At 36.5% G+C, this 25,816-nt stretch overlaps 1 protein-coding gene and 1 pseudogene across 2 annotated transcripts in view; both read left to right on the top strand.

Annotated features, from left to right (window-relative positions):
- Positions 1 to 25,816, top strand: part of RNF169 (ring finger protein 169) — a 94,046-nt gene that overhangs the window by 31,771 nt on the left and 36,459 nt on the right. For both annotated transcript variants that reach the window (XR_004351122.1, XM_032640578.1), the window contains exon 3: positions 23,419 to 23,565. Coding sequence is in view for 1 of the 2 variants with exons in the window: in XM_032640578.1 (XP_032496469.1) it covers positions 23,419 to 23,565 (147 nt within the window). In the remaining variant the exon portion in view is untranslated. The remainder of the gene's footprint in view (positions 1 to 23,418; positions 23,566 to 25,816) is intronic.
- On the top strand, positions 11,511 to 12,427 carry LOC116758004 (annotated as a pseudogene).

The following is a 25,816-nucleotide window of genomic DNA, read 5'->3' as shown; positions in this document are numbered from 1 at the left end:
CTTAATTACTGTATATTCTTTAATCTTTTCTTTTAAATGAGAGTGTCAAATGTTGACTTGGGTCCTCATGCTCCTTTTGTATTGGTGTTGTGAGTTTTTTTGTTTTTCGTTTTAAATCAGTTACAAAGCTTTTTTCTACATAGAAACAAATTATTCTCGGGGGCTACATCAAAAGAACCACAGATTTCTCTTAAATAAAATTCCAGAATATGCAGATATTTAGTTTTAATATAACTTTTCAGAAACTTGGAGAATATGGAAATTTTGAAGCTGTCAGCTTGAAGATAATGAGAAAACAGGGACTTGGAGGTAGAAAAAGGAGGTAAAGCAGAAGGCATAGTGAGTGGAGAGATTTTTTATAAGCCTTGGGAGAGAGAAGGATACCTTGGGGAACTGTTCTTTCATCCTGTTAAGAATGAGGGACAAGAAAAGTTGCTTTTAAAAGCGACTGATAGCATAATGCTGTTGAGTGAAGCTAGGATAATCTCATTCTGTATAAACTGGATTGGGTTTGAAAAACACTCACCTGTGTCATTTGTGTTAAATAAACGTTAAATAGGTTTCCCCCCACCCATACTCCAAGTACCCAGGTTATCCTACACTCATTGTATAACCTGGAAAATGGAAATCCAAGTCATAAAATCAAAAGGCACTAATATGGCATACCCATATAATGGAATGCTATTCAGCAATAAGAAGGAATGAACCACTGATACATGCTACCAGATGGGTGAGCCTCAAAAAAATGCTAAGTGAAAGAAACCAGATAAAAGAGACCACATATTGTATGTTTCCATTTATAGAAAATGTCTAGGAATAGACAGAAGTATAGAGACAGACAGTAGATTAATGGTTGATTGAGTAGGGATGAGAATGGGGATTAACAGTAAATGATCATGAGTGATTTTATTACAGCGATGAAGATTTCTAAAACTGATTTATGGTGTGTTCCACAACTTCGTAAATTTACTAAAAATCATCGAATTATATACTTGAAATGGATGAAATATATAATATGTAAAAATATGCCTCGATAAAGTAAAAAAAATTAAGGCACTAGACATTTGGATGGAGAACTTGATAAAAAAGATGTCTCAGAATGCATATTTTCTGAAACAAAACAAATATATAATTATCTAGATGAATCCCTAGAGGAGGGAGATGTTTAAAAGTTTCTACTGAGCAAGCGATGGAAATTAATTCTGTATAACTCATCATTACTAATTTGACGTGTAATACACTATTTAGTATACTTTATTATTTTGTTTAAATGACAGTAAAAACCTTTATAAGGGCTACAAAACGTTAACAGGAAATTTTATTCCCCTAATTCTTGTTCTTTTAAAAGATATTTGCTTACTAATCATAGATCCCTCTACCCATGGTGTAGTGTTATGCTTACTGAGGTTACTATGTTTCTAAATTTTATGATTCTATAAATAGGCTTATATTTCTAAATATGTTTAAAATTTTCTTCCTGCCATGTGTTGTAGTTAATTTTGTCTTTTTTATGCAGGAATATGCAGAGCAAAATGTGAAAGTTCTCCTTTTTCTTATTTTCCACTTTCTTCCCCAGAGATAATGAGTGTCAACAGTTTAGTGTATATCCTAGATCCTTTATATATTTACACACACACACACACACACACACACACACACTCACACATATGCTTTAGTCTTTTTTAGTATAAATAAGATCATGATGTATATTCATTTATTCATCATATATTTATTATGTCCTTACTGTGTGCCAGGTACTAAGAATATGATGCTGAAGAAGACACCCAAGGTTCTTGACCTCAGGGAGGTTTCATTCTAGTGGGGAAGATGTACAGTAAATAAGCAAAAAAAATTTAATATATATTAATAAAGCAGGGTAAGAAGAGTTAGAGGGGAGTGGAAGGGAAACTTGAGACACAAAAAGACTGTTTTTGATACAGTGATGAGGGAAAGTCTCAGAGAAGGCAACATTTAAGTTGCTACCTGAAAGACATGAGGGAGCAAGCCAAGTAAACTTATGAGGAAAGAGCATTCCCAGCAAAGAGAACAGCAAATGCAAAGGCCCTGAGATAGAAACAAGTTTGACTTGTTTAAGGAACACTGTGGCTGGAACTGAGTGTACATGTTGTGGAAGGGTGGAAGGGTGGTTTGGGGATTTGGTAAGATGTGAGTTGGAAGAGATAGAGGGCCAGATCAAAGAAGGCCTAGTTGCTTGGTAAGGACCTTAAATTTATTTTAAGTGTGATGGGAAGCCAGAAATATGATCTGAATTATACTTTTAAAAGGTCTCTGGTTGTTGTGTGGGGAATAAACTGTAATGGGTCTAAGAATTAGGAATTGGATTTACTGTGAATAGTAGAGACCCCAAAATAGTGACTCAAATAAATTAGGAGTTTTACTTTTCTCCAGTAACAAAAAGCTGGAGGTAAGCTGTCCAGGGCTGATTATGGCAGCTCTAGGACATCAGGGATGCAGGCTCCTTTTTGTTCTTCTGTTTAGACATCTTCAAGTGTGCCTGTCTCCTTGTGATGTGGATCAACCATCGTTGATCCTTCTGTAGAATGCCATCTAGACAGAAGGTAAGGCAGAAGGGCCTATGTCAGCTGAATTGGGTCTTTTAAAGAGCCTTCTCCAAAGCCGTACTGAGTGACTTCACCTGTATTTTGTAGTTGAGTGTCACAGACTCCCTCTAGCTGCCAGGAAAGCTGGGAAGCATAGTGTTTTAGCTGGGTACATTAACTTCCTAAGTAAAATTAGGGTTCTTTTATTTACTTATTTTTATAAATTTATTTTTTTTTATTTTTGGCTGCATTGGGTCTTTGTTGCTGCACGCGGGCTTTCTCTAGTTGCAGCATATGGGGGCTACTCTTCGTTGCAGTGCACAGACCTCTCATTGTGGTGTCTTCTCTTGTTGCAGAGCATGGGCTCCAGGCGCGCAGGCTTCAGTATTTGTGGCTCGCAGGCTCTAGAGCTCAGGCTCAGTAGGTGTGGCGCACGGGCTTAGTTGGTCCGTGGCATGTGGGATCTTCCCAGACCAGCGATCGAACCCGTGTCCCCTGCATTGGTAGGCGGATTCTTAACTGCTGCACCACCAGGGAAGTCCCTAGGGTTGTTTTAGTAAGGAATGAAAGAATGAATACTGGGTAGGCAGCTAGGCTGTCTCTGCCTCATGGGACAAGAATGGAAATAAGACCAATTAGAACACTTCTGGAGTAAGCAATGGGTTGGGTTTAACGAGGGTTAGGATTTTACCAAAAGTATGACAGAGGGAATGATGCTGTGGACTTGAAGGTGTATACGAGGAAGTTGTTGTAGTTTTGGACTGTGGTTATTTTAAAGAAGTTGTTTGAGGAAGGAATTGAGGACATGATGGACAATGAGAGTGGTAGAGTCAGTGGACTAGAAGTTTTGATGGTGTTAAAGAATTATAAAAGTAGGGTGACTAGCATATAAGTAAAGTTGGAAACCTAGAAGTCGTCGTCTAAATGTGAGAGGGTTAAATGTGAGACTGGGTGGTGGTTTAGTTATTGAACATGACAGGGTTTAGGGTATGATTATGGGAGGAGGTAACTGAAGTAGGATGGAAGAAAAGATTTATCTAGAAGGAAGTGAAGAAACTGAGAGAATATACTGATACTGAAATCTTCAGGAATATCACTGGAGTAGCTGGGCAGAAACTTAAGTGCCAAGGTTTTCTGTGAATAAGGGGAGTTGACAGGTGACTACCTCAAAGAGGGGTTGTGGGTATTACAGTCTGATGGTAAATACTTCATAGAAGCTAGGAATTTTGAGGAATAATGTGATCTATTCTGTAGCCAGTTTTTTTTTTTTTCCCTCTAACAATATGTGCTTTTTTTGTGGAGGGGCCGCAGGTGCTTTCATATAGGTACATTTTTCATACTGAATGGTATTTCATAGTGTGGATGAGGCATAATTCACTTAACCATTGATCATTTAAATTGTTTTCCATTTCCCCCAGTTTTGAAGAGATGTTGCACTAAACACACATGAACATATCTGAGCAAATACTGCCTTTAAGTTAGATTGCTAGAAGTGAAAGTGCAGGTCAGATTGTATATACACTTTGTATTTTAGTGGATATTCAAAAGACTTCTTTCAACTTAACTCTCTTACCAACAGTAAAAGAGAGTCCCTTTTCTTTAAATCTTTGCTAAGCCTTTATCATTATTTTTAATATTTTGCTATCTGCTGAATAAAATATCTCATTGTTTTAATTTACATTGCCCTGGTTACTAGAGAGGAGGAGCATCTTGTGCTTACTGGCCATTTACAGGTTTTCTATGAATTGCTTACTTATAACCTTTAGGTGTGAAAACTAGTTCCATCTTTTGGATATTTGTGATCTTGATTGCTAATGGCATGCTATATTTTCTGTGCTTTTATAGATGTATTCTATTAAAAAGAAGTTTTCTGACATTTTATGGTGTTTTAAGTAGAAGGAGAAAATTAGCATGTGCTCAGTCCTCCATCTTGTTACATTGATTGGGGAAAGAATTTTGTTATATTCATTCTTGAATATTTATATTCTTATTATATATTTTTTGAATTTTATTTTTTTATACAGCAGGTTCTTATTAGTCATCAGTTTTATACACATCAGTGTATACATGTCAATCCCAATGGCCCATCTTGTTATATTCTTGTCTGCAGTAAATATATGTTGAAATGAAAAAATAAGTTTTATGGAGAAATTATTTCAATATTGATCTCTTTATGGTTCTCATCTATATAAGATTGACTGTTAGTCATTTTGTGTTTTGAAATAATTGATTCATCCCTATAAATTCTATTTATTGGTTGCATTAAGCTTATTATTTACACCATTATTCCTTCTGCTTATGCAGTTTGTTATGTGCTTAACTTTGACCACATGGTTAAATAATAGTTGCTTTATATTAGATTTTGGAAACATATAATCCAGCATGCCCTTGTTTGTCTTCTTTGAATCATTAGACTCTGAAAGGTTAAAGGTAGGGGGAAAAAAACAGCCTTTGCTTCTAGACTGCTTATCTCCCTGGTTTCTGTAGTGGGAAAGATGAACTGCTTTTGATAATTCTGCGGATCACATGAGTGGTTTAGGCTTTCTCTGAATTGGTTTACTGACCTATCCATTTTCTTTTTTCTCCCTCACCACTGGTTCGTTTTTGAGGAGTATTTTCTCCCCATTGCTGGCTGAATTATTCAAGTAGTAAGCATGCAGTTCTAGTCCTTAGCCAGAGCACAGAGTAATCAGATACAGTCAATGGGTTACTGAAGTGAGTAATGACTCTATAAGGCAGACATTAACTTTTCTGAAGGAGTTTTTTAAAGGTAAGTAAACTTTTAGGGCCTAATTATCTTTGAAATAATATATCTTTAAAGTTCCTTTTATTATTTTTCTGCCATAAACTGTAAAATATAGTGTACTTTATTATTAAAGCTTGAACATTTCACTTAAATCTGTTTGGCTGTACAGTGTATCATGAGCTGAATATTGAGCTGGCCTTTCCCTTATTTTTTTAATTTACTTATTTTAAAAGAAACTTGTATTTATTAAAATGTATTCTGTTGCACCATGGAAGCAGCAGGTTGTTTGCTTGTTTAAAAATTTTTTTCCTATTAGATTGTGAAATCTTTCAAGATGGATCTGTTTGTTTAGTCTCTTTAACTCTCCACCACATCTAATATAATATCTTGCACTTATTTATTACATACGGATTGAATTGTTCATCATCCAGTTTCAAAGCCCCTTCTTTTAAGAGAAATGACTTGTGTAAGGATATACAGCTGGTTCATGATAGAACTAGATGTATTTTAAGATTTCTAGAGTTCTTTTTACTACATTATTTTCTATGCTTCTTCCTCTGAAATGTCAATATGTAATCTTTGAGGAAATGCATACTTGGGTATGTGCTGATGTGCATCTTTCTAGAATAAGAAATAAATACAGAATCTCATAGTACATCTTTAAGAGCAGGTAAGCTGTATGATACTAAGAAGGAGAAACTCTCAAAAGAATAAGTTTTAATTTTGACTGCACGAGGGAACAACTGTTTAGTTTATAGGATGTTCAAAATCTGAAAGTGTTAACGTAGTTGTCTTTTGCTATTTACAACTACCCAGACAAGGAGAAACAACTTTATCAAGTTATATGCTTTTCAAAGAAAACAACACATTTGGGAAGTACAAAGCATCAAATTTAGTTAGAATTGCAGGTTATTCATGTTATATCTGTAATGTCCTGTTTTTCCTTGTCTCTTTCATTTATGAGAGGAGACGATCAATAGTTATAAGATTACTACATTAGTATAATATTTTATATGGTTTAGAGACTAGTTTAAATAAAATCATTTCAGTGCTCCTTGAAAGCCAAATGAGAGAATTTTCTAGAAACAGTCACAACTCTTCTGTCCCTTGTACAAAATAAAACATTTTGTTAAAGTATCTGATTAGTGAAGCTTATAGTAAATTTAAACAGCTTTATTTTTTCTTATTTATAAAAGGAAGCAGAATTATAAAATTCTGTGAATTGTAAAAAGAAAAAAAATTATAAAAAGATTTAAAGGAGAAAGGGAAAATTACCAGTAATTCTGCCACCTAATAACCATATTTAAATGTTTATTGTATTTTTTTCTAGTCAAATTGTTTTGTTTATAATACCAATCTCCAATAGCTTGAAATAAAAATTTCCTGTTGAACTGTATGTCACTCTCTTTAAGAACATCCTGTTTTTCATTAAAGTAATTTCTAAACCACTCTAAGTGTTCGACCTTCTGCTTAACACTCAGATGGGTTTTTGGAAAGGCCAGGTCACCAGCTCCATGAAGTGGCGAGTTGATCCTTGTTTTGGAAAATCCTCCAGGTATTTATCCAGAAATGTATGTTAATGAGATTCTGAACCCTTATCATCAAAACCTGCTTCATTGTTAATTGGGACTCCCACAGGTTCTCCTCTTTTGTCCATTGGCTCATCTCTTCAGAATCATTCTGAAAGGACTGTTCATTGACTGTGGCTAACTGCTTAGCAGATTCCACAATCCAAAGTGAAGGTGTTGTCTCTGTGTGTCAGGTGCCTCTTTAGTAACTGCCTTAAGCCCAAAAATATTAAGCCTCTTGCCTTTGAATATATTTTTCCTAAAACTTGTTCTGAGATCAGTGGTCTTAAGATCAGGTTGAAGATCCTGACCAACATCATCATCATCAGCTCCTTCATCAAACTGCATCTGATTCACTAGTCTTGTACTAACTCTAGCTGTGGCAGGCAGATCTGGCAACTTTCGTAGCTGATATGATGTTACTGAAACTAATTTTAGGTCTTTTGCCCTCTTTCTGTGCCCTTGAGTCTTCCTTGTGCTGCTGGAGCAGCTCTGACTTGGTCATCTGCTTGTCAAAAGGGATAGTCTGCAACAGCAGGTGCAGCCACCACCAACTCAGGACTCAGGGATTCACTTCTCTTTTGGGGGCATCTTCTGGAGCTTTTTGAAGCCTGCTAGTTGTAGCCGCCACACTTTTAAGTTGTCTTCTGTTGGGTGGCTTTGTTGTTTGTACATTTACTGTGCTTTCAACTTTCATGCCCTTAATAATATTTATCAAGTCTTTTTTCTTATTCTTCTTTACACTGTCTTGGCTGTCTCTCCCCTTGGAATCTCATGGATTGGAGCCAAATGCTTATCTTTCTTGCTGTAGATCATGCTGTTAGTACCAAAGTATCTTTGGATATTATTTTTTTTGTTCTGACCATTATACTCAGAGAAGGGAATAGCACAGATTGCAGCTACCAATTCCTCTGGGCCTCCAGAGCACAAAGGGAGGTGGGAAAGGGGGCAGAGGGGTAGGGAGCCCCACACTCTTGGAAACATTGTGGGGAAACAAGCTGAAATGGGAATACAGTGGGGGTAGTGCATCCTCTGCCAAACATGCCCCACCCCCATTACGCTTAGTGAACAAGTCAGACAGAGAGAGACCAGTACTGTATGATTTCACTTATATGTGGAATCTAAAAAACAAATGAACAGACATAACAAAACAGAAACAGTTATAGATACAGAGAACAAACAGGTGGTTGCCAGAGGGGAGAGGGGAGGAAAGAAATAGGTGAGGGAGATTAAGAGGTACAGACTTACAGTTGCAGAACAAATGAGTCATGAGTATGAAATGTACAGTGTGGGGAAATATAGTCAATAACTATGTAATATCATTGTATTGTGACAGATCGTAACTAGATTTATCATGGTGATCATTTTGAGTACAGAAATATTGAATCACTATGTTGTGTAACAGGAACTAGCATAGTGTTGTAGGTCAGTTGTACTTCAAGAACAAACAAGCAAACTTACAGAAAAAGAGATGAGATTTGTGGTTACCAGAGGCAGGAGGTGGTGGGAAAGGGAATTGGATGATGACAGTCAAAAGGTATAAAGTTCCAAGTTATAAGATAAATAAGTACTAAGGAGGTAATGTACAACATGATAAATATAATTAACACTGCTGTATATGAAAGTTAAGAGAGGGACTTCCCTGGTGGTGCAGTGATTAAGAATCTGCCTGTAATGCATGGGACACAGGTTCGAGCCCTGGTCCAGGAAGATCCCACATGCCGCAGAGCAACTAAGTCCATGTGCCACAACTACTGAGCCTGTGCTCTAGAGCCCACGAGCCACAACTACTGAAGCCCGCATGCCATAACTACTGAAGCCCACGTGCCTAGAGCCTGTGCTCCACACAGGAGAAGCCACCACAATGAGAAGCCTGTGCACTGCAATGAAGAGTAGCCCCTACTCACTGCAACTAGAAAAAGCCTGCATGTGGCAACGAAGACCCAATGCCCCCCCCAAATAAATAAATAAATAAATTTTTTTAAAAAAAGAAAGTTAAGAGTAAATCCTGAGTTCTCATCACAAGGAAAAAAATTTTTCTTCTTTAATGTTGAATCTGTATGAGATGATGGATGTTCTCTACACTTATTGTGGTAATCATTTCATGATGTATGTAAGTCAAATCATTATGCTACACTTTGAACTTGTACAGTGCTGTATGTCAATTGTATCTCAGTAAAACTGGAAGGAAAAATGTTTATCATAAACTTAAGCTTAAGACTTTTTACAGAATAGATTTAGGATCACACTTTACATGCCCTTTTTACTGACTGTTTTGTTTAACATATCATATGAAGCTTTCCATATCAGTATATTTTGATCCATGCCAACATTTTTAATAGCTGTATAAAATAACAGAAAATATCATTGTGATATATTACATGCGTGCCAATATTTTACTTAAAGCCAAACCATTCAAGAATCAGAAATCACTTTTAAAAATATGATATTTTAAAAAGATTCCACAAGATAATTTTAAAAATTTCCCATCTCTATCCAAATCTGTGTAAAAATTCACAGGTAATCCACTTTCAGTAAAATTGCAAGCTTGGCTTTATTTTTCTGGATTCAGATGAGAGTTTAAAACCTCATTTGCTGCTTACATTTGAGAGTCCACTTTTTGTTTGTTTATGTCAAACTTTAAAAAAAAATTGCAGGTGCTCAGTAAATCACAATACAAATGATGTGGCTATTTCGCCCTTAGCTGAGAGGCAGTTTATTAAAGTGCTTAAGAGCCATCTAAGTTCAAATCCTGACTCTCCATGTGAATTTGGGCAAGTTAGTTCATCTCTCCATTTCTTAGTTTCCTGGTCTGTAAAGTGGACCCCATAGTACCTAGCTTAAAGGGTTATTGTGAAATAGTGCCTGGTACATAGTAATCCATATATAAGAATTATTATTCTTCTTTAAAATTTGGAATTAAAAAAAATCTAGCACAGGGCTTCCGTGGTGGCGCAGTGGTTGGGAGTCCGCCTGCCGATGCGGGGGACATGGGTTCGTGCCCCGGTCCGGCTGGGCCCGTGAGCCATGGCCGCTGGGCCTGCGCGTTTGGAGCCTGTGCTCCGCAACGGGAGAGGCCACAACAGTGAGAGGCCCACATACCGCAAAAAAAAAAAAAAAAAAGAAAAGAAAAAATCTAGCGCAAAGTAACCCCCCTCCATTACTGCCATTTTTTAATTTGTTCATTTGAGTGAGAAGTGGCTGACTGTCAAAAAGTCATGGTTGGAAGCTGGAAAGTTAGTGGTATGAACCATAAATGATTCCCAGTTTTCTTGAACTTTGGACAGTGAAGACCTGTCTTTGCCTTTTCATAATCAATGTTTTAGAGCTCTTACTTTATACTTCTTGTGAGTGCACGCCCCTTCATTTAGCCTTTTAGCTTGGCAACTAAACATATGACTTAGTATCTGCTGGTTCAATTTATGTATAAACTTGAATGCTTAAAATTAATTTTATATGCATTTCTGTAGAGCACATGTAATAATTTAAAACCTATATTGAAGTAATTTAAAACACTTTATTACATAAAGGAGAAAATTTGTAAAATGTTATATTGGCATAAATATTTAAATATACTTTATTCTAAACATAACATTTAAATTGAAAGGTGTTTAAGAATTTAAAGTGAAGAGAGCATAGTGTTATCAGTTTGTTAAAATTAGGTAAGAATCATAAGAGCAAATAGTTGCTTTGGTGCTATTTATGTGATTGTTCAAGTAGAAGTCATGGCTTTTGCCTTGTATGCAAGATTTGCTATGATTTCTGGACTCTGTGAGATGGAAACTTCAAGTAGTCCTTACTTACCCCAAACACTTTCTTTTTGTGGGTAGCATCAGCAGTAGTCACCAATTAGACCCTATGTAAGTAGTAACTGTTAGTATCAAATGAGAGCCTAGGAACCAGATGGAAGATGCAAAGCATTGATCACTATAGATACCAAAGTATTGAAATGTTCTGATATTAATTTGAATATCTAACAAGTTCATCATGGTCTGGAGCAGTGTTTCTGAAGCAGTGGTCCCCAACTTTATCAGCTTATAATATATATTCTTTTCATAACCCCCTTAATAATTTAAAATATTGTTAATGTCTTCTATTAAAGAATAAGCCCTAGATAAGCAACAAAAATGTATTCAACCTATTTATTGAGGTATTTAGTGGGTAGAACCTTATGGACTATAAGTATATGATTTGTTAGATTGTTAAAAATATATTGAAAATTAAAGATTTCCATCACTACCTTTGTGAATCCTCTTAAGGGTCTGGGGTCCCAGTTTGAGAACCTTTGGCCCAGAGATAACTAGAAAATGTAGGAAATGAGTTATATATGTATAACTCATATAATTTATTATATGTTTTTATATATAATATTTTATAGGAAAAATCTGTTAGTTGTGTGTTAGGGGAAAGATTAAGGAAACACCATGAGGCTAGAAGGTCCTACAACTCTCACAAATTATTTCTGTAGTCTACTATCAGAGGGTGGTGGACCATTTTACCAATTTAGATACGAAAATGAGAAAATTATGGATGCATGAGCCTCTAATCTTTAAAGTGCCATTGGGATTACTGTGCTGGTGTCACCTGTGGGCAGCGCGGCGCTGTATGCGTGAGGGGTGGGTAGCGTAGGTGGTCATGGCGACTCTCAGGGCTCTGCACTTCATGTTCAAAGTGGGAAACCACTTCCAGATGGTGTGTTTCTATTGTGATGTCCTGGGGATGAAGGCCTTATGATGGGAAATGGAGTAAATCAGTGATAGAATTTGGACCTGAGGATGATCATTTTGTTGCAGAACTGACTTACAGTTATGGCATCGGAGACTGTAGCTTGGCAGTGACTTCATGGGTATCACGCTTGCTTCTAGCCAGGCTGTCTGCAAAGCCAGGAAGCTGGAGTGGCCACTCAATGAAGTCGCAGTAGGTGTCTTTGAAACCAAAGCCCCCAGAGGATATAAATTCTATTTGCAGAACCACAGTCCACCTCAGTCAGATCCTGTATTAAAAGTAACTCTAGCAGTTTCTGATCTTCAGAAGTCCTTGAACTACTGGTCTAATCTGCTGGGAATGAAAATTTATGAAAAAGATGAAAAGAAGCACAGAGTTTTGCTGGGCTATGCTGATAACCAGTTTAAGCTGGAGCTACAGGGCATCCAGGGGGCAGTTGATCATGCAAGCAGCTTTTGGACGAATTGCCTTTTCTTGCCCCCAGAAAGAGTTGTCAGACTTAGAAGACTTGATAAAAAGGGAGAATCAGAAGATTCTGACTCTCCTCGTGAGTCTGGACACTCCAGGGAAAGCAACAGTGCAAGTGATCATTCTGACTGACCCTGGTGGACATGAAATTTGCTTTGTGGGGGAAGAAGCGTTTTGAGAACTCTCGAAGATGGATCCAGAGGGAAGCAAATTGTTGGCTGATGCAATGGCAGAAGTTAAAAGAGATGAATGGTTTGCTCCACAAAATAAACCAAAGGCTTCAGGTTAACTGAAGACATCACGTGGAACAGGCGTTAGCGATTCCTGTCAAACACCTGTGAGGCCTGATGTGTGATAAATGCTCTCGCAACTTGATGGTTTCCTATACAGGCAAAGAGGCTGGAGTGGTGAAAATTTGTGTATTTTAACCTTTGAGAGCTCTGATATATTTTAGAGAGAAAATCCTATCATTATCAGTCCATTTAGAGGAGAACTCTTGCTGACATCTGCGCCGTCACTGTAAGGGCATATTCTGTGTGTGACTGTGTTAGATTAGTAATAAATTCTTCTCCAGCCTGGGACAGCTATATGGAACATTATCTTTGGTTGGGGATGAAGGGAATTTTGATAAGCATGTAGATTTAATGAGAACAATTAAATCCAAATTTTAAAAAAATGCCATTGAGCAGCACTCTTCCCACCAGCCCTGTGTTCATGGCACTGTCGGGTTGGTTACCTTTTATTGTGGAATTGAGAGAAGCTCCCCAAAGCATGGGGACTGGTAGAGTCACCAAAATAGGTATAGTTTGTATTGCAGAGAATATTAGTTGGAAGACCTTTTGAAAATTGATTAGTCCCATCACATCTTTCATTTCAATCACATTCTTATAGAATCTAAGCACCATGCAAACAACTTTGTCATTTTTGATCAGGGCTGTATCCTCAGCACTAAAAGCAGTGCCTAACACACAGACTGTAGTGCTCTGTAAATATCTGTGGAATTAAACTTATTGAATACAGGCCCTATGTCCAGAACTAAAGTGGGAGGGGGGAAATCAAGGATGAATAGCATGGTTCCAAGGTTGATAGAAGCTCATAGTGTCTGAGGGAAGGGAAATTTGAAAACAAGCAATTGGACACAAGCAATTTGTGTTAAAAATCCGTGATAGAAAGAAGTATGTTCTGGATGTTATGAAATGTATTTTAAAATATTTCATTTGAAACAGTGTGGTGTATATGTGTTTCGCTTTAAACTCTAAGGATGGCTAGTTAACATTGAAGTACTAATAGGGAATACATACTCTGGAGTAGTTACTTAGCATTTGAGAGACTATAATCAGAACTTTCTCTGCATAGGCTCCTATAAGCCCTTCAATTATTTCTATAATCACCCAGCATCTGAGGTTTTTTAACTTGCATAATGGATGTTATAAATGATTTCTAAATTTTTAATTTGTGTAATATTTAAACAAATATAAAAAAACAATAAAATGAACAATAAAACCCCTGTATACCCATCACTCAGATTCTACAATTATGAAGATAAATAATTTTTCATGGTGAAATGAGTATTATTCAAGATATATGGATTAGCTACAAATATTCTATAGGCATCTCCACCCTTCCATGAACAGGATTTAAGAATCTAGTGAGCTCAACAGTCTATTCCTTTGACGGCACCTTGCCCTATGGCTAGGAATTCTGTTTGCTCCTGTGTTTAGCTGTTAGACAGTTCAACTACCTGATTCTAATTAGAAGACTAGTTGAAGCCTGCTACTAGGATATTGGCTTGAGAAACCTGTCATACAGATTTTTTTTTTTTTTTTTTTTTTTTTTTGCGGTATGCGGGCCTCTCACTGTTGTGGCCTCTCCCGTTGCGGAGCACAGGCTCGGGATACATAGGTTCAGCAGCCATGGCTCATGGGCCCAGCCACTCCGCGGCATGTGGGATCCTCCCGGACCGGGGCACAAACCCGTGTCCCCTGCATCGGCAGGCAGACCCTCAACCACTGCGCCACCAGGGAAGCCCCCAGATTGTTTATTGTAGTATCTAAAAGGATAGAAAGCTAGCTGGAACTTCATGATACTTATATAATAGGTTGTGCTGTAAAATATATATGACATAAAATTTGCCAATTTAACCACTTCAAGTGTACAATTCAGCGGCCTTAAGTACATTCACAGTGTTGTGCAATCAAAACTGCTTTCTTTTTCTGAAATATTTTGATCACTCCAAACAGAAACTGTGTACCCATTAATATCTCCCCATTCTACCACCATCACCCCAGGCCCTAGTAACCTGTAACCTTCTTTCTACAAATTTGCCTATTCTAGATATGTAAGTGGAATCATATTGTATTTGTCCTTTTGTGACCTGGCTTATTTCACTCAGCATAATGTTTTCAAGGTTCATTCACATTGTAACATGTTTTAGTACTACATTCCTTTTTTTGGCTGGATATCCCATTGTATGCATATATCACATTTTGTTGATCCTTTCATCTCCTTCCCACTTTTTGGCTCTTGTGAATAATGCTGCAATAAACATTGGAATACAAGTATCTGTTTGACTCCTGGTTTTATTTTGGGTATATAATTAGGAGTGGAATTGCTGGGTCATGGGAATAATTGAATGTTTAATTTTTTGAGAAATCGTCATACTGTTTTCTACAGCAGCTGCACCATTTTACATTCCAACTAGCAATGTATGAGGGCTCCAATTACTCCATGTTCTTGTTAGCACTTGTTATTTTCTGAGTTTTAAAAAAATAATCATTCTAGTGGGTATCTCGTTAGGTTTTGATTTGCATTTCCCTAATGAATAATGATGTTGAGCCTTTTTTCATGTGCTTATTGACCATTTTATATCTTCTTTGGAGAAATGTCTATTCAAATCTTTTGCTTAGTTTTGAATTGGGTTGTTTGTCTTTTGGTTGTTGAGTTGTAAGTTTTTTATGTATTCTGAATATTAAATCCTTATCAGATACATGATTTGCAAATATTCTCTCCCACTCTATAGGTTGTCTTTTCACTTTTTTGATAGTGTCCTTTGCACAAAAGTTTTTAATTTTGATGAAGTCCAGTTAACCTGTTTGTTCTTTTTGGCATAAGTTGTTTATGCCTTTCTATTTGGCTTTTTTACTCAGCATAATTATTTTGAGATTCATTCACTAATTACATGTATCAATAGTTTATTCTTTTTTATTGCAGAATACTATTTCATTGTATGGGTATGTCACAATTTGTTTATCTATTTGCCCGTTAATAGACATTTGGGTTGTTTCCAGTTCTTGGCTATTACAAATAAAGCTACTGTGAACATTCACATGCAAGTCTTTGTATAGAATAAAATTTTTTTTCTCTTAGGTAAATACTTAGTCATGAGAAGGCTAGATCATATGGTAGGTGTGTGTCCTTTTTTAAGAAACTGCCAAACTTTTCCAAAGTGGTTTTACCATTTTAATTCCTACCAGTAGAGTATGAAAGTTCTGGTTTGTCAACGTTTGCTGTGGTGAGTCTTTTTAATTTTAGCAATTCTAACTGGTGTGTAGTGGTATCTCATTGTGGTTTTAATTTGTATTTCCCTGATGACCAGTGATGTTGAGCATCTTTTCATGTGTTTATTTGTATTTTCTTGCTGTTGAATTTTGAAAGATCTTCAGGTACAAGTCTTAACAGGTATATGCTTTGCAAATATTCTTCTCCCAGTGTGTGTCAGTCTTTTCATTTTCTTAGAGCCTTTTGATGGGTAGAAGTTTTTAACTTTCAAAAAATACAGTTTAGGGCTTCCCAGGTGGCACAGTGGTTAAGAATCCGCCTGTCAGTATAGGGGACACGGGTTCGAGGCCTGGTCTGGGAAGATCCCACATGCCGCAGAGCATTTAAGCCTGTGGACCACAACTACTGAGCCTGCGTTCTAGAGCCCACGTGCCACAACTCCTGAAGCCCCTGCGCCTAGAGCCCATGCTCTGCAACAAGTGAAGCTACTGCAACGAGAAGCGCGCACACCACAACTAAAGTAGCCCCTGCTTGCTGCAACTAGAGAAAGCCGCTCATAGCAACAAAGAACCAAAGCAGCCAAAAATAAATACATTTATTTATTTTTTAAAAAATACAGTTTATACATTTTTTTTCCTTTGTGGATTTTGCTTTTGGTGTTATATCCAAGAATTCTTTTCCCAGCCCAAAGTCACAAAGATTTTCTCCTATGTTTTCTTCCAGACATTTTAGAGTTTTCGGCTTTACATGTAGGTCTGTGATCCATTTTGAGTTTTTATATATGGTGTGTGTATGGATTTCCCAGTTATTCTGGCACCATTTGTTGAAAAGACTATCCTTTCTCCATTGGATTGCCTTTTGCACCTTTGTCAAAAATTAGTTACCCATATATTTATGGGATTATTTCTAAACTCTGTATTGTATCTGTACCATTGATCTGTTTATTTTCACACCAATACCATGCTGTTTTGATTATTGTAGCTTTATAATAAGTCTTGAAATCCATTAGTATTAATCCTCCAATTTTGTTCTTTTTCAAAGTTATTTTGGCTTCTTGGTTCTCTGTATATCCATCTGAATTTTAGTATTGGCTTGCCAGTTTCTACAAAAAAACTTGCTGGCATTCTGATTGGGATTGCATTGGGTCTATAGATCAATTTGGGGAGAACTGACATCTCAATAATTGAGTCTTCATATCCGTCAACATGGTATTCTTCTGTTTATTTAGGTCTTCTTTAGTTTCTCTTGGCAGTGTTTTGTGGTTTTCACTTTCCAGATATTTTGTCAGATTTATCTTAAGTATTTCACATTTTTGGATATTACTGTAAGTGTTATAATTCTTGCGAGTATGTAAAAATACTGTTGGTTTTTATATTTTGATATTTTATCCTACAACTGTGCTAAACTCATTTAGTAGTTTTAGTAGCTTTTTTGTAGATTCTGGTGGATTTTCTACATGGAGGATCATGTTGTCTGCGCATAATGACTGTTATTATTGGATGACTTACAGATTTTAAAATGATAGTCATCAAGACACTATGGTGTCGGCATAAGGAAAAGACATATAATCAGTGGAATAGAGTATAGTCCTGGCATAAACCCACTCATATATAGTGAGTTGATGTTCACAAAGGCACAAAAGTAATTCAGTGGCAAAAGAACAATCTTTTCAACAATGGTGCTGGAACAAAGTGAATATCCTATGAATAAGTAAAAGTCAATCTTGATCTCTCCTTTATACCATATACAAACATTAATTCAAAATGCATCATAGACTAAATGTAAAAGCTAAAACTATGCAGAAGAAAACAGAAGAAAAAGTTATTGACCTTGGGGTAGGCAAAGATTTACTAGTCAAGGACCGAAAAAATCCTAATCACAGAAGAAAAAAATGATATTGAATTTTATTAAAGTAAAAAACCTCCACTCATTTAAGAAATAGGCAGAGCAAAGACTGGGAGAAGATATTCTCAAAATGTGTATCTAACAGTGGACTTTTATCCAGAACTTATAAAAAAAAACTCATGCACCTGATAATAAGGTTAAAAAAATAGGATAAAAGGTTTTATTGAAAATAGACACTTCACAAAAGAAGACATGCTACTAAACATATGAAAAGATGCTCAACATAATTAAGCAGCAGGGAAATACTCATTAAAATCACATATAGGATATCCCCTACATCCTCTGGAATAGCTAAAATTAAAAGGCTAAGAATTCCACGTGTCCAAATGAGTATGAGAATGTAAATAAGCTGGAACTCTCATGCATTGTTAGTGGGAATATAATCCTCCCTCGGTATTTGTCGGGGAATGGTTCCAGAAACCCCGTGGATACCAAAATCCATGGATGCTCAAGTCCCTTATATAAAATCGCAGAGTACAGTTGGCCTTTGGTGTCTGTGAGATTGGTGTACATGGGTTCCACCAAAGACAGATTGATTTTTGACCTGTGGTTGGTTAAATCCACTGATGGTGGAACCCACGGATATGGAGGGCTGACTGTGTAAAATGGTATAACCTCCATGGGAAACATTTTGGCAGTTTATAAATTTAAACATATACTTACTACTTGACCCAGCAATTCCACTTGTAGCTGTTTAGACAAGCAAAATAAAAACATCTGTTCACAAAAAGACATGAATGTTCATAACAGCTTTATAACAGCCCCAAACTGAATACAACCCAAACGTACAATACTTGAATGGATAAACAAATTGTGGTATATTCATACAATGGAATATAACTCATCCATAAAAGGAATATAATATAATAAACTTAGTAACATGGATGAATATCAAAAATATGCTGTGAATGAATCCTGACATAAAGGAATATATGCTTTATGATTTTATAACAGGCAAAACTAATCTGTAGTCATAGTTATAAGATTAAGGGTTGCTTAGGGCTGAGTGGCATGGGAGATTGATTACTAGTGGGTTTTTTTTTGTCATTTGTCTTTGTTTTTGTTTTTGTCTGTGCTGCAAGGCTTGTGGGATCTTAGTTTCCTGACCAGGAATCGAACCTGGGCCTTCGGCAGTGAAAGCACAGAGTCCTAGCCACTGGACTGCCAAGGAATTCCCACTAGTGGGTTTGAAGGGACTTTTTTGGGTGGTAAAAATGTTCTGTATCTTGATTAGGGTTACACTTACATGGATATATACATTTGTCAAAATTCATCGAGCTATGCATTCCATGTGATCATTTTATCGTATGTAGATTATGCCTTAACATAGTTGATCTTTTAAAAATCAGTTCAAAGTGGATTGTAGATCTAAATGTGAAAGGTCAAATAATAAGCTCCTTAAAGATACATGAGAGAATTTCTGAAATGGGATATATAAAACACTAATGTTAAATTAAACTGTATTAAAACCTGGAGCATCTTGTCTTTAAAAGGCACTAACAGGAGAGTGAAAAAGGCAAGCGGGCTTCCCTGGTGGTGCAGTGGTTGAGAGTCCGCCTGCTGATGCAGGGGACACGGATTTGTGCCCCAGTCCGGGAAGATCCCACATGCCGCGGAGCGGCTGGGCCCGTGAGCCATGGCCGCTGAGCCTGCGCGTCTGGAGCCTGTGCTCCGCAACAGGAGAGGCCACAACAGTGAGAGGCCCGCGTACCGCAAAAAAAAAAAAAAAAGAAAGACAAGCTACCGTGAGAGGGGGAAAAAAGTGTGGGTGGGTGTATGTATGTATCTTGTAGGTATATTTTTTTTCTTGAAAACTGCTTCATATTCAAAAAATATAAATAACTCCTACAAATTACTAGGGAAAATCCCAAATATTTTAAAGGAGAAAGGGCAACGATGTGAAGAGGCACATCATAAAAGAGAATTTCCAAATAGTCAATAAAGACATGAAAAGCTGCTCTAGATCTTTAGTCATCAGAGAAATGCAAATTGAAGTCATAATGCAGTATCAATATATATGCACTGAAATGGCTAAAATAGACAATACTGTTAACAAGGTTGAGAGCAACTGTCATTCTGCTACATTGCAGGTTGGGGTGGGAGTGTAATTTGTACAACCAATTTGGGGAAACTATGGCAGTGTACCCGTGCGTTATGACTAAACAGCTTCTCTTTTAGAATATACCGCACAGAACAGTATGTGTATCAGGATACATACACAAGAATGTTCATAGCAGTTTATTTGTAAATAGCTACAAATTAATAACTATGCAAATATCCATTAGCAATAGAATTGTTGTTTTGTAGTCAAACAATGGAATACTATAAAACAATGAGAAAGAACAACCTACTACATGCAACTACATGGATGAATCTCACAAATGGAATGTTGACTGAAGGAAGACAAATTCAATACATATGTAAGATTCCACTTATATAAATTTCAGAAATAGGTGAAATGATTCTTTTTGGTGTGGGAAGCTGGGATCATGGTTACTTTGGGGTGAGGAATAGGCACAAGGGGTACTGGTAATATATTGTTTCTTGATCTGGGTGGTAGTTACATGGATGTGCTTATTTTGTATAATTTGTCATGCTTTACATTTATGATTTGTACACTGTATATAATGCTTTAATTTTTAAAAGTTTATTTTTGGGAATTCACTGGCAGTCCAGTGGTTAAGACTCTGTGCTTCCACTTCAGGGGTTCGATCTCTGGTCGGGGAGCTAAGATCCTACATGCCACGCGGCCTGGCCAAAAAAAAAAAACCAAAAACGTTTATTTATAAAAATTAATGATGAAAAAGTAAAGATATTTTGAGGAAAAAAATTACATTGTACTCTTGATAGTGTGGCTGAGAATGAGATTACTGTACAGAAATCAATAGTTTTTCTTTAATAATTAGCGTCTAAAAATGGAGGCAGGGACTTCCCTGGCAGTCCAGCGGTTAGGACTCCCGGCTTCCACTGCAGGGGGCATGGGTTCCATCTTTGGTCAGGGAACTAAGATCCTGTGAGCTGCTGGGCGTGGCCAATAAATTAAAAAAAAAAAAATGGAGGCAGTAATAAGCATTCCACTTACAGTGGTGGGCGGCTTCACTTGGTACAAGCTGAGATCTCTTTTGTTTTGGCTCCTACTGCTTGCCTCTTGCTTTTAGCTCTAGGGCTTCTCTGTGGTTGCTGCTGCAGTCCCTACCATGAGAACTTACTTGAGCCAGCGTCAGGGGTATTTAACATCCAGTGGAGCAAACTTTGGTCAGCAGGAAGTGGGAGTCTATATATATATATATATATATATATATATATATATATATATATATATATATATGCTTTCCCCTTTCTCACTTCTGATTGATAGTCTTGAGCTGCATTGCATACAGTTTCTCATATTGTCTTCTGTAGCCAACTGTCAAGCCAACCACTTTTATTGGCTCGCTGTCTCTCCTTGTTATACTACTCGATCCTTAACTCCTGCTACCCAATAAAGTATTCATGAATAAGCCTTCTACTCAGACTCTGACCTGCTCCCCATAACAAAGAATTATCTAACCCAAAATGTCAGTAGTGCTGAGGTTGAGAAACCGTGGTATTTGAAGCCAGTGGTTTGCTTTAAAATCTAAGATCTTCGATATTCAAACACTGACTTCAGGAAATAACCACTGAATGTTAATTTTTGTGTCTATAAAATGATAATGATAAGGTAAGCTCTATAAACTTAATGCCCAAAACATGGAAGAGTTCAGTAAACAGCAGCTATTGATACTTCTTATTCAAGTTTATATGCTATTTCCTGACACCGAGTCATTTTCGCTGAATATAAAAACTCTTTCCTAGATACCAGGTTCTCAAGTCCTTATAAATAACCATCAGAAGGGACCAAAAAAAAAGCATCTGCAGAACCCAATATAGAGAAAACACCAACATGATTCATGTGAAGATTTAAATGTATATATGGGTTTTTCAATTTTGTAAATTTTTACCTTTAAGGTGATGCTGTGTTAGCAGAGACTCAACACTGCAATGAGAAGGTTGTTTTGCCAACAACACACAAGTTTATTGTCAAAAACTTTGAGAGCAGCCATAAACATTATTAGGAGGCAAAGGATGCATTCTAAAACACTAGAAAAGCCAGAGAATGTAGTATGTAAACACAAGCACAAAGCAAAATAACACTAAAATACATAAAACAGGAAATTTAATATTTAGTTTTTTAAAAATAGCAACGTCTGTGTATGTATATATTGTTGGGTGCTATCCTGTGCATTTCGGATGTTTAGTAGCAGTTCCTGGCCTCTACCCACTAGATGCCAGTAGCACCACACACCTTATCGCCTCAGTTGTGACAGTCAAAAGTGTCTCCAGACATTGCCAGATGTATCCTGAGAGGCAAAATCATCTTTGGTTGAGAACAACCGAGGTAAACATAGGTTTGAATTCCAGCTCCAAGGCTATGGCTCTGTGAATTTGCCATAGTTTTTTTTAAACCTTAGTTTTGTTTTTTAATTTTTAAAGTAGAGATAATGAGATAATGTAACAGTGCTTTAGCTCCGCACCTGACACATAGAGTTCAGTAAATGATAACGTGATGCTAAAACCTGTTTTTTGTGTGTGCCACTCTGCCTTTCTATCCTCTAAAAGTGAAATGCCCCTTTGTAGCCTGTGGTCATCTAAGATCATTAAAAGGCATTGATGTAAGATCATAAAAAGGCATTGATCTTTCATGTGGGCAGTTAGCATAGACTTCAGGTTTGCTTTCTGCCTAGCTATGGGTTAGCTTTCTTCCTCTTGTGTTCTTGTTTGACTTGGGCAGAGTTGGGAGTACATTATTTCATTTGAGTCTCCTCCTGATGTAACATTGTTTATGGTGTTCTTTGCATATTCATAACCTCTTGAATTAGACCCAGCATGTTAAAGACTAGTTCAGGCTTATTGGAGTCATACCTATGGAAATTGGAAAGATAAGACTAAATCTTATTGTTGTTTATTGTTATTGTTGTTTTTGTTTTTTAACCCAGTTGACAGCCAATGAAAAATATTTGTTCTTTAGTTTTATTTTATAAGTATGATTAAAAATATTAATAGCCTAGAATTGCTTTCATATACATTGTCATTTAAATTTTATTAAAATCCTAGGCAATGAAAAGAATAAGGGAGGTTAGGAAAGGGAACTCTTGATATACTGTAAGTATATAGCAAGATACTGCGGTAAATACTTTATATTTTTATCTCATTTATTTTTTACAACGATATCTGCAAAGTAAGTAGAGTTATCCTGTTTTGTAGGTGAGCATATGGTGGTTCATTTGCCCAAGATCATATAGCTGCTAAATAAGTGACAGAACCACTAGAACCCAGGTTTTAAATTCCAAAACCCATCTTATTTTCATAATGCCATGCTACCTCCCCCAAATGAGGAGCATATTAGTCTGCCTTAACTTTCTTTGTAGACAATGTATCTTGACCTATCCTGTGGATCACAAGATCCACATAAATTGTAGGACGTTGGAACTGTGATAAGCCATTTTTTCTGTTTCCAGTAGGCCCAAAGACCTGTCTTGCCTAGACCAACTTCTCTGGCCCTCTGTGGCCTACATCTTTGCTGTTCTCCTGGTCCAGTGCAGTTATATCTGGTTTATGGGAGTAAGGAAAGTTTTTAGTTTCCACCTTTTTTGGCTAAGTGAATAAACCCTATTTTTTGATTATGTGTATTATCTTAGCCTTTGTGATTTCATATTGCTCAAGAATGCAGAGAAGTTAAATCTTAAGCCATGAAGGGAATGTTTGGCAAGATTCAAGTAAAAGTAGACTTAAAAATTAAGAGGGCTTTGTAGCAAATAAGAAAATAATCTCAAAACTTTCCTGTTTGTTCTAATAGACTACTGAGTAAAAGATGGTTTAAGTCTACAGTTGCCTAAAACTACTGTCTTGGTGTGATTTGTATTTTTAGCTGAGAGAAGAAAAGTTACAAGAGGAGAAAACCTCTGAAGATCAAATCCACAGGCTGTTACCAGAGGATACAGAAATGGGAAAAAGGAAAATGGATGAACAGAAAAAAAGAGATGAGCCATTAGTACTGAAGACAAATCTGGAGCGTGTAAGTAGATCACCTTTTTGATGGACACCTGCCTCAAAATCAGCAATTAGCCCAAGTGATGTGGATCTGAAAAACCTTTCTTGGTGAATAGTAACAGTCATTGACTGTGCTGCTTAAGAGTAGTGAAGAACTTAGCATTCGGGTGGAGAGCTGGAGAAAATGATTTGTGAATGGGACAATGAGACGTGTGGAAAGATTAAGGGGGAGCAGTGGGGAAAAAAGGTGAGTGAGAGGAAAAACCTAGTATAGTTTACTACTTGTGGTAAGTTTTATACATATATTGTCGTTTTGATTTATGAGTTGTTATTTGACATCTGAGTTCTGTTTGTGTTATATCCTCAACTAGATTTCCTTATAGTTTGTATTTTACTTGCCTTTACTCTTTATAATGCCCCAAACAGCACAGTTCTATTTACAAAGTAGGTCCTCAATATTAGATTACTTAGTTTAAACTTAACCTAATTATACTTCTAATTGGGCCAAATCTTGCCTGAATTTTTTTTCATTACTTATTTACCAAGCAAATTACTGGAAAATGTTGTAAATGGTATATTTAACTAATACAAGAAAGCACTTTTGGAGGATCCACTGATTATGGTTCAAATGGATGATTACAATTGTTTTGTTTTTCTTTAGTAATTCATATTGGATTAGACATCTTCTATTACTTGATATATGTACTTAGCATACCTTTAGAGTCATATCTATTAAAATGTTTTGTGATTCAGGCTTGTTAGTATTTCAGGCTATATTTTTAATTAGGTGGATTTAATAAAACTTTACCATATATAAAGACAGACAACATACCAGAATAGAGGGAAAAAATATCTCTAGACCTGAAGTCTGCCTGTTAAACAGGTCCCAGCATTGTAACAGATTGTACAACTTTGGCCAGGTTACTTAATTTCTCTGTGCTTTAGGTTTACTCTTTGCAAAGGCATTTTTCCTGAACTTCAGAATTTGAGATTACTTAAGCTTTCTTGGATTGATAGTATTTGCTGACTGTCAATGTATATGTGGGGCTTTTTTACCCCAGTTATAATAATAATAATTGTTACTATTTAATTATTGTTAAAAACAATCATTTGCATTCCAACCTTCTAAAAGATTCAGTTTAACAAATATGAAATGCTTATGTACTCTCAATGCTCTGTTCATTGGGAACTACAAAAGGAGAAAGACTGCTTTTGGAGAGAATACAGTTTATCTAGGAAGGCAAGAATAAAATATATGATAGTCTTGTGCATATAGTATGTCTTCTGACTAATAGCCCCAACTGTTGTCTGTAGTCTCTAAAGACTGCAAACTCTGCCTCTTCACCCCAACAGAACTGTCCATTAGTGTCCTCAGGGAAAACAGCCCAGAAAAACATTTCTTTTTAGGACAAACCAATTTTGACAAAGAGAACTTACTCTTTACTATGGTCCTTTTGATAGAAAGAACCTATTGTTTTCGGCCTTGCCAGATAGGTTTCCTCCAGGAAATGATCTCCAGTATTAATTCATAGCAAGGATGGGAAATTGCTCTAATTATTTTTTCTTTTGCCACTGTAATCTTTGAAGTAGAAATTAATTACATCAACCTAAAATTTAATCTTAAAAGGAATCAGGAAGTACAAATCCTGATTGGCAATGGCCAGTTTTGCAAAATTTCCTGTACATTGAATAAAATCAGATCTATGAACACTTTTAAGTTTTAGATTTTTGTGATTTTACCTTTTTTCCGTTTGCTTTTATATTTTTGAGGACTTTTAAAATTTTACTTTAAATATGTCTTAAGAAATTTTGGTGTTGAACAAATAATTTCATTTAGTTTAGCCAAGGATGCATTCATATTGGGACTGAAAAGAAGCTCAAGTGGTCTCAGTAAAAAGCCAGCTGAAGGATTATATTTTATATAAAGAGTATTATGATTAGAGCTGGACTGATCATTTCACTGTCCTGCTCCAAAAACCTCAGTGGCTCCCCATTTCCTGTGGAATTAAATGAGAACTCTTCACCCCAACATTCAGGTCCTTAGTATTATTCTAGCTTATCTTTCCGTTTTTGCTTACATTCGAGAACTCCAGGGAATAGAGCTGTTAGCTTTCCCCCAAATGTATAATCTGTGCTTTCCCTCCTGAGAATCCTTGCTCTTGCGTTTCATCTCATTGAAATGCCACTGACCTTACCTGTTGAAAGACTATATATCTTTCCATGTCCAGTTCAAAAGCTGTCACCTTCCTGGAACCTATAGGGATTCCTCACTTTTT

Source organism: Phocoena sinus, chromosome 8 (assembly GCF_008692025.1).
Source record: "Phocoena sinus isolate mPhoSin1 chromosome 8, mPhoSin1.pri, whole genome shotgun sequence".
Classification (NCBI taxonomy): domain Eukaryota; kingdom Metazoa; phylum Chordata; class Mammalia; order Artiodactyla; family Phocoenidae; genus Phocoena; species Phocoena sinus.
Note: the sequence above shows the minus strand (reverse complement) of the source record. Positions and strands in the feature narration are given on the sequence as shown.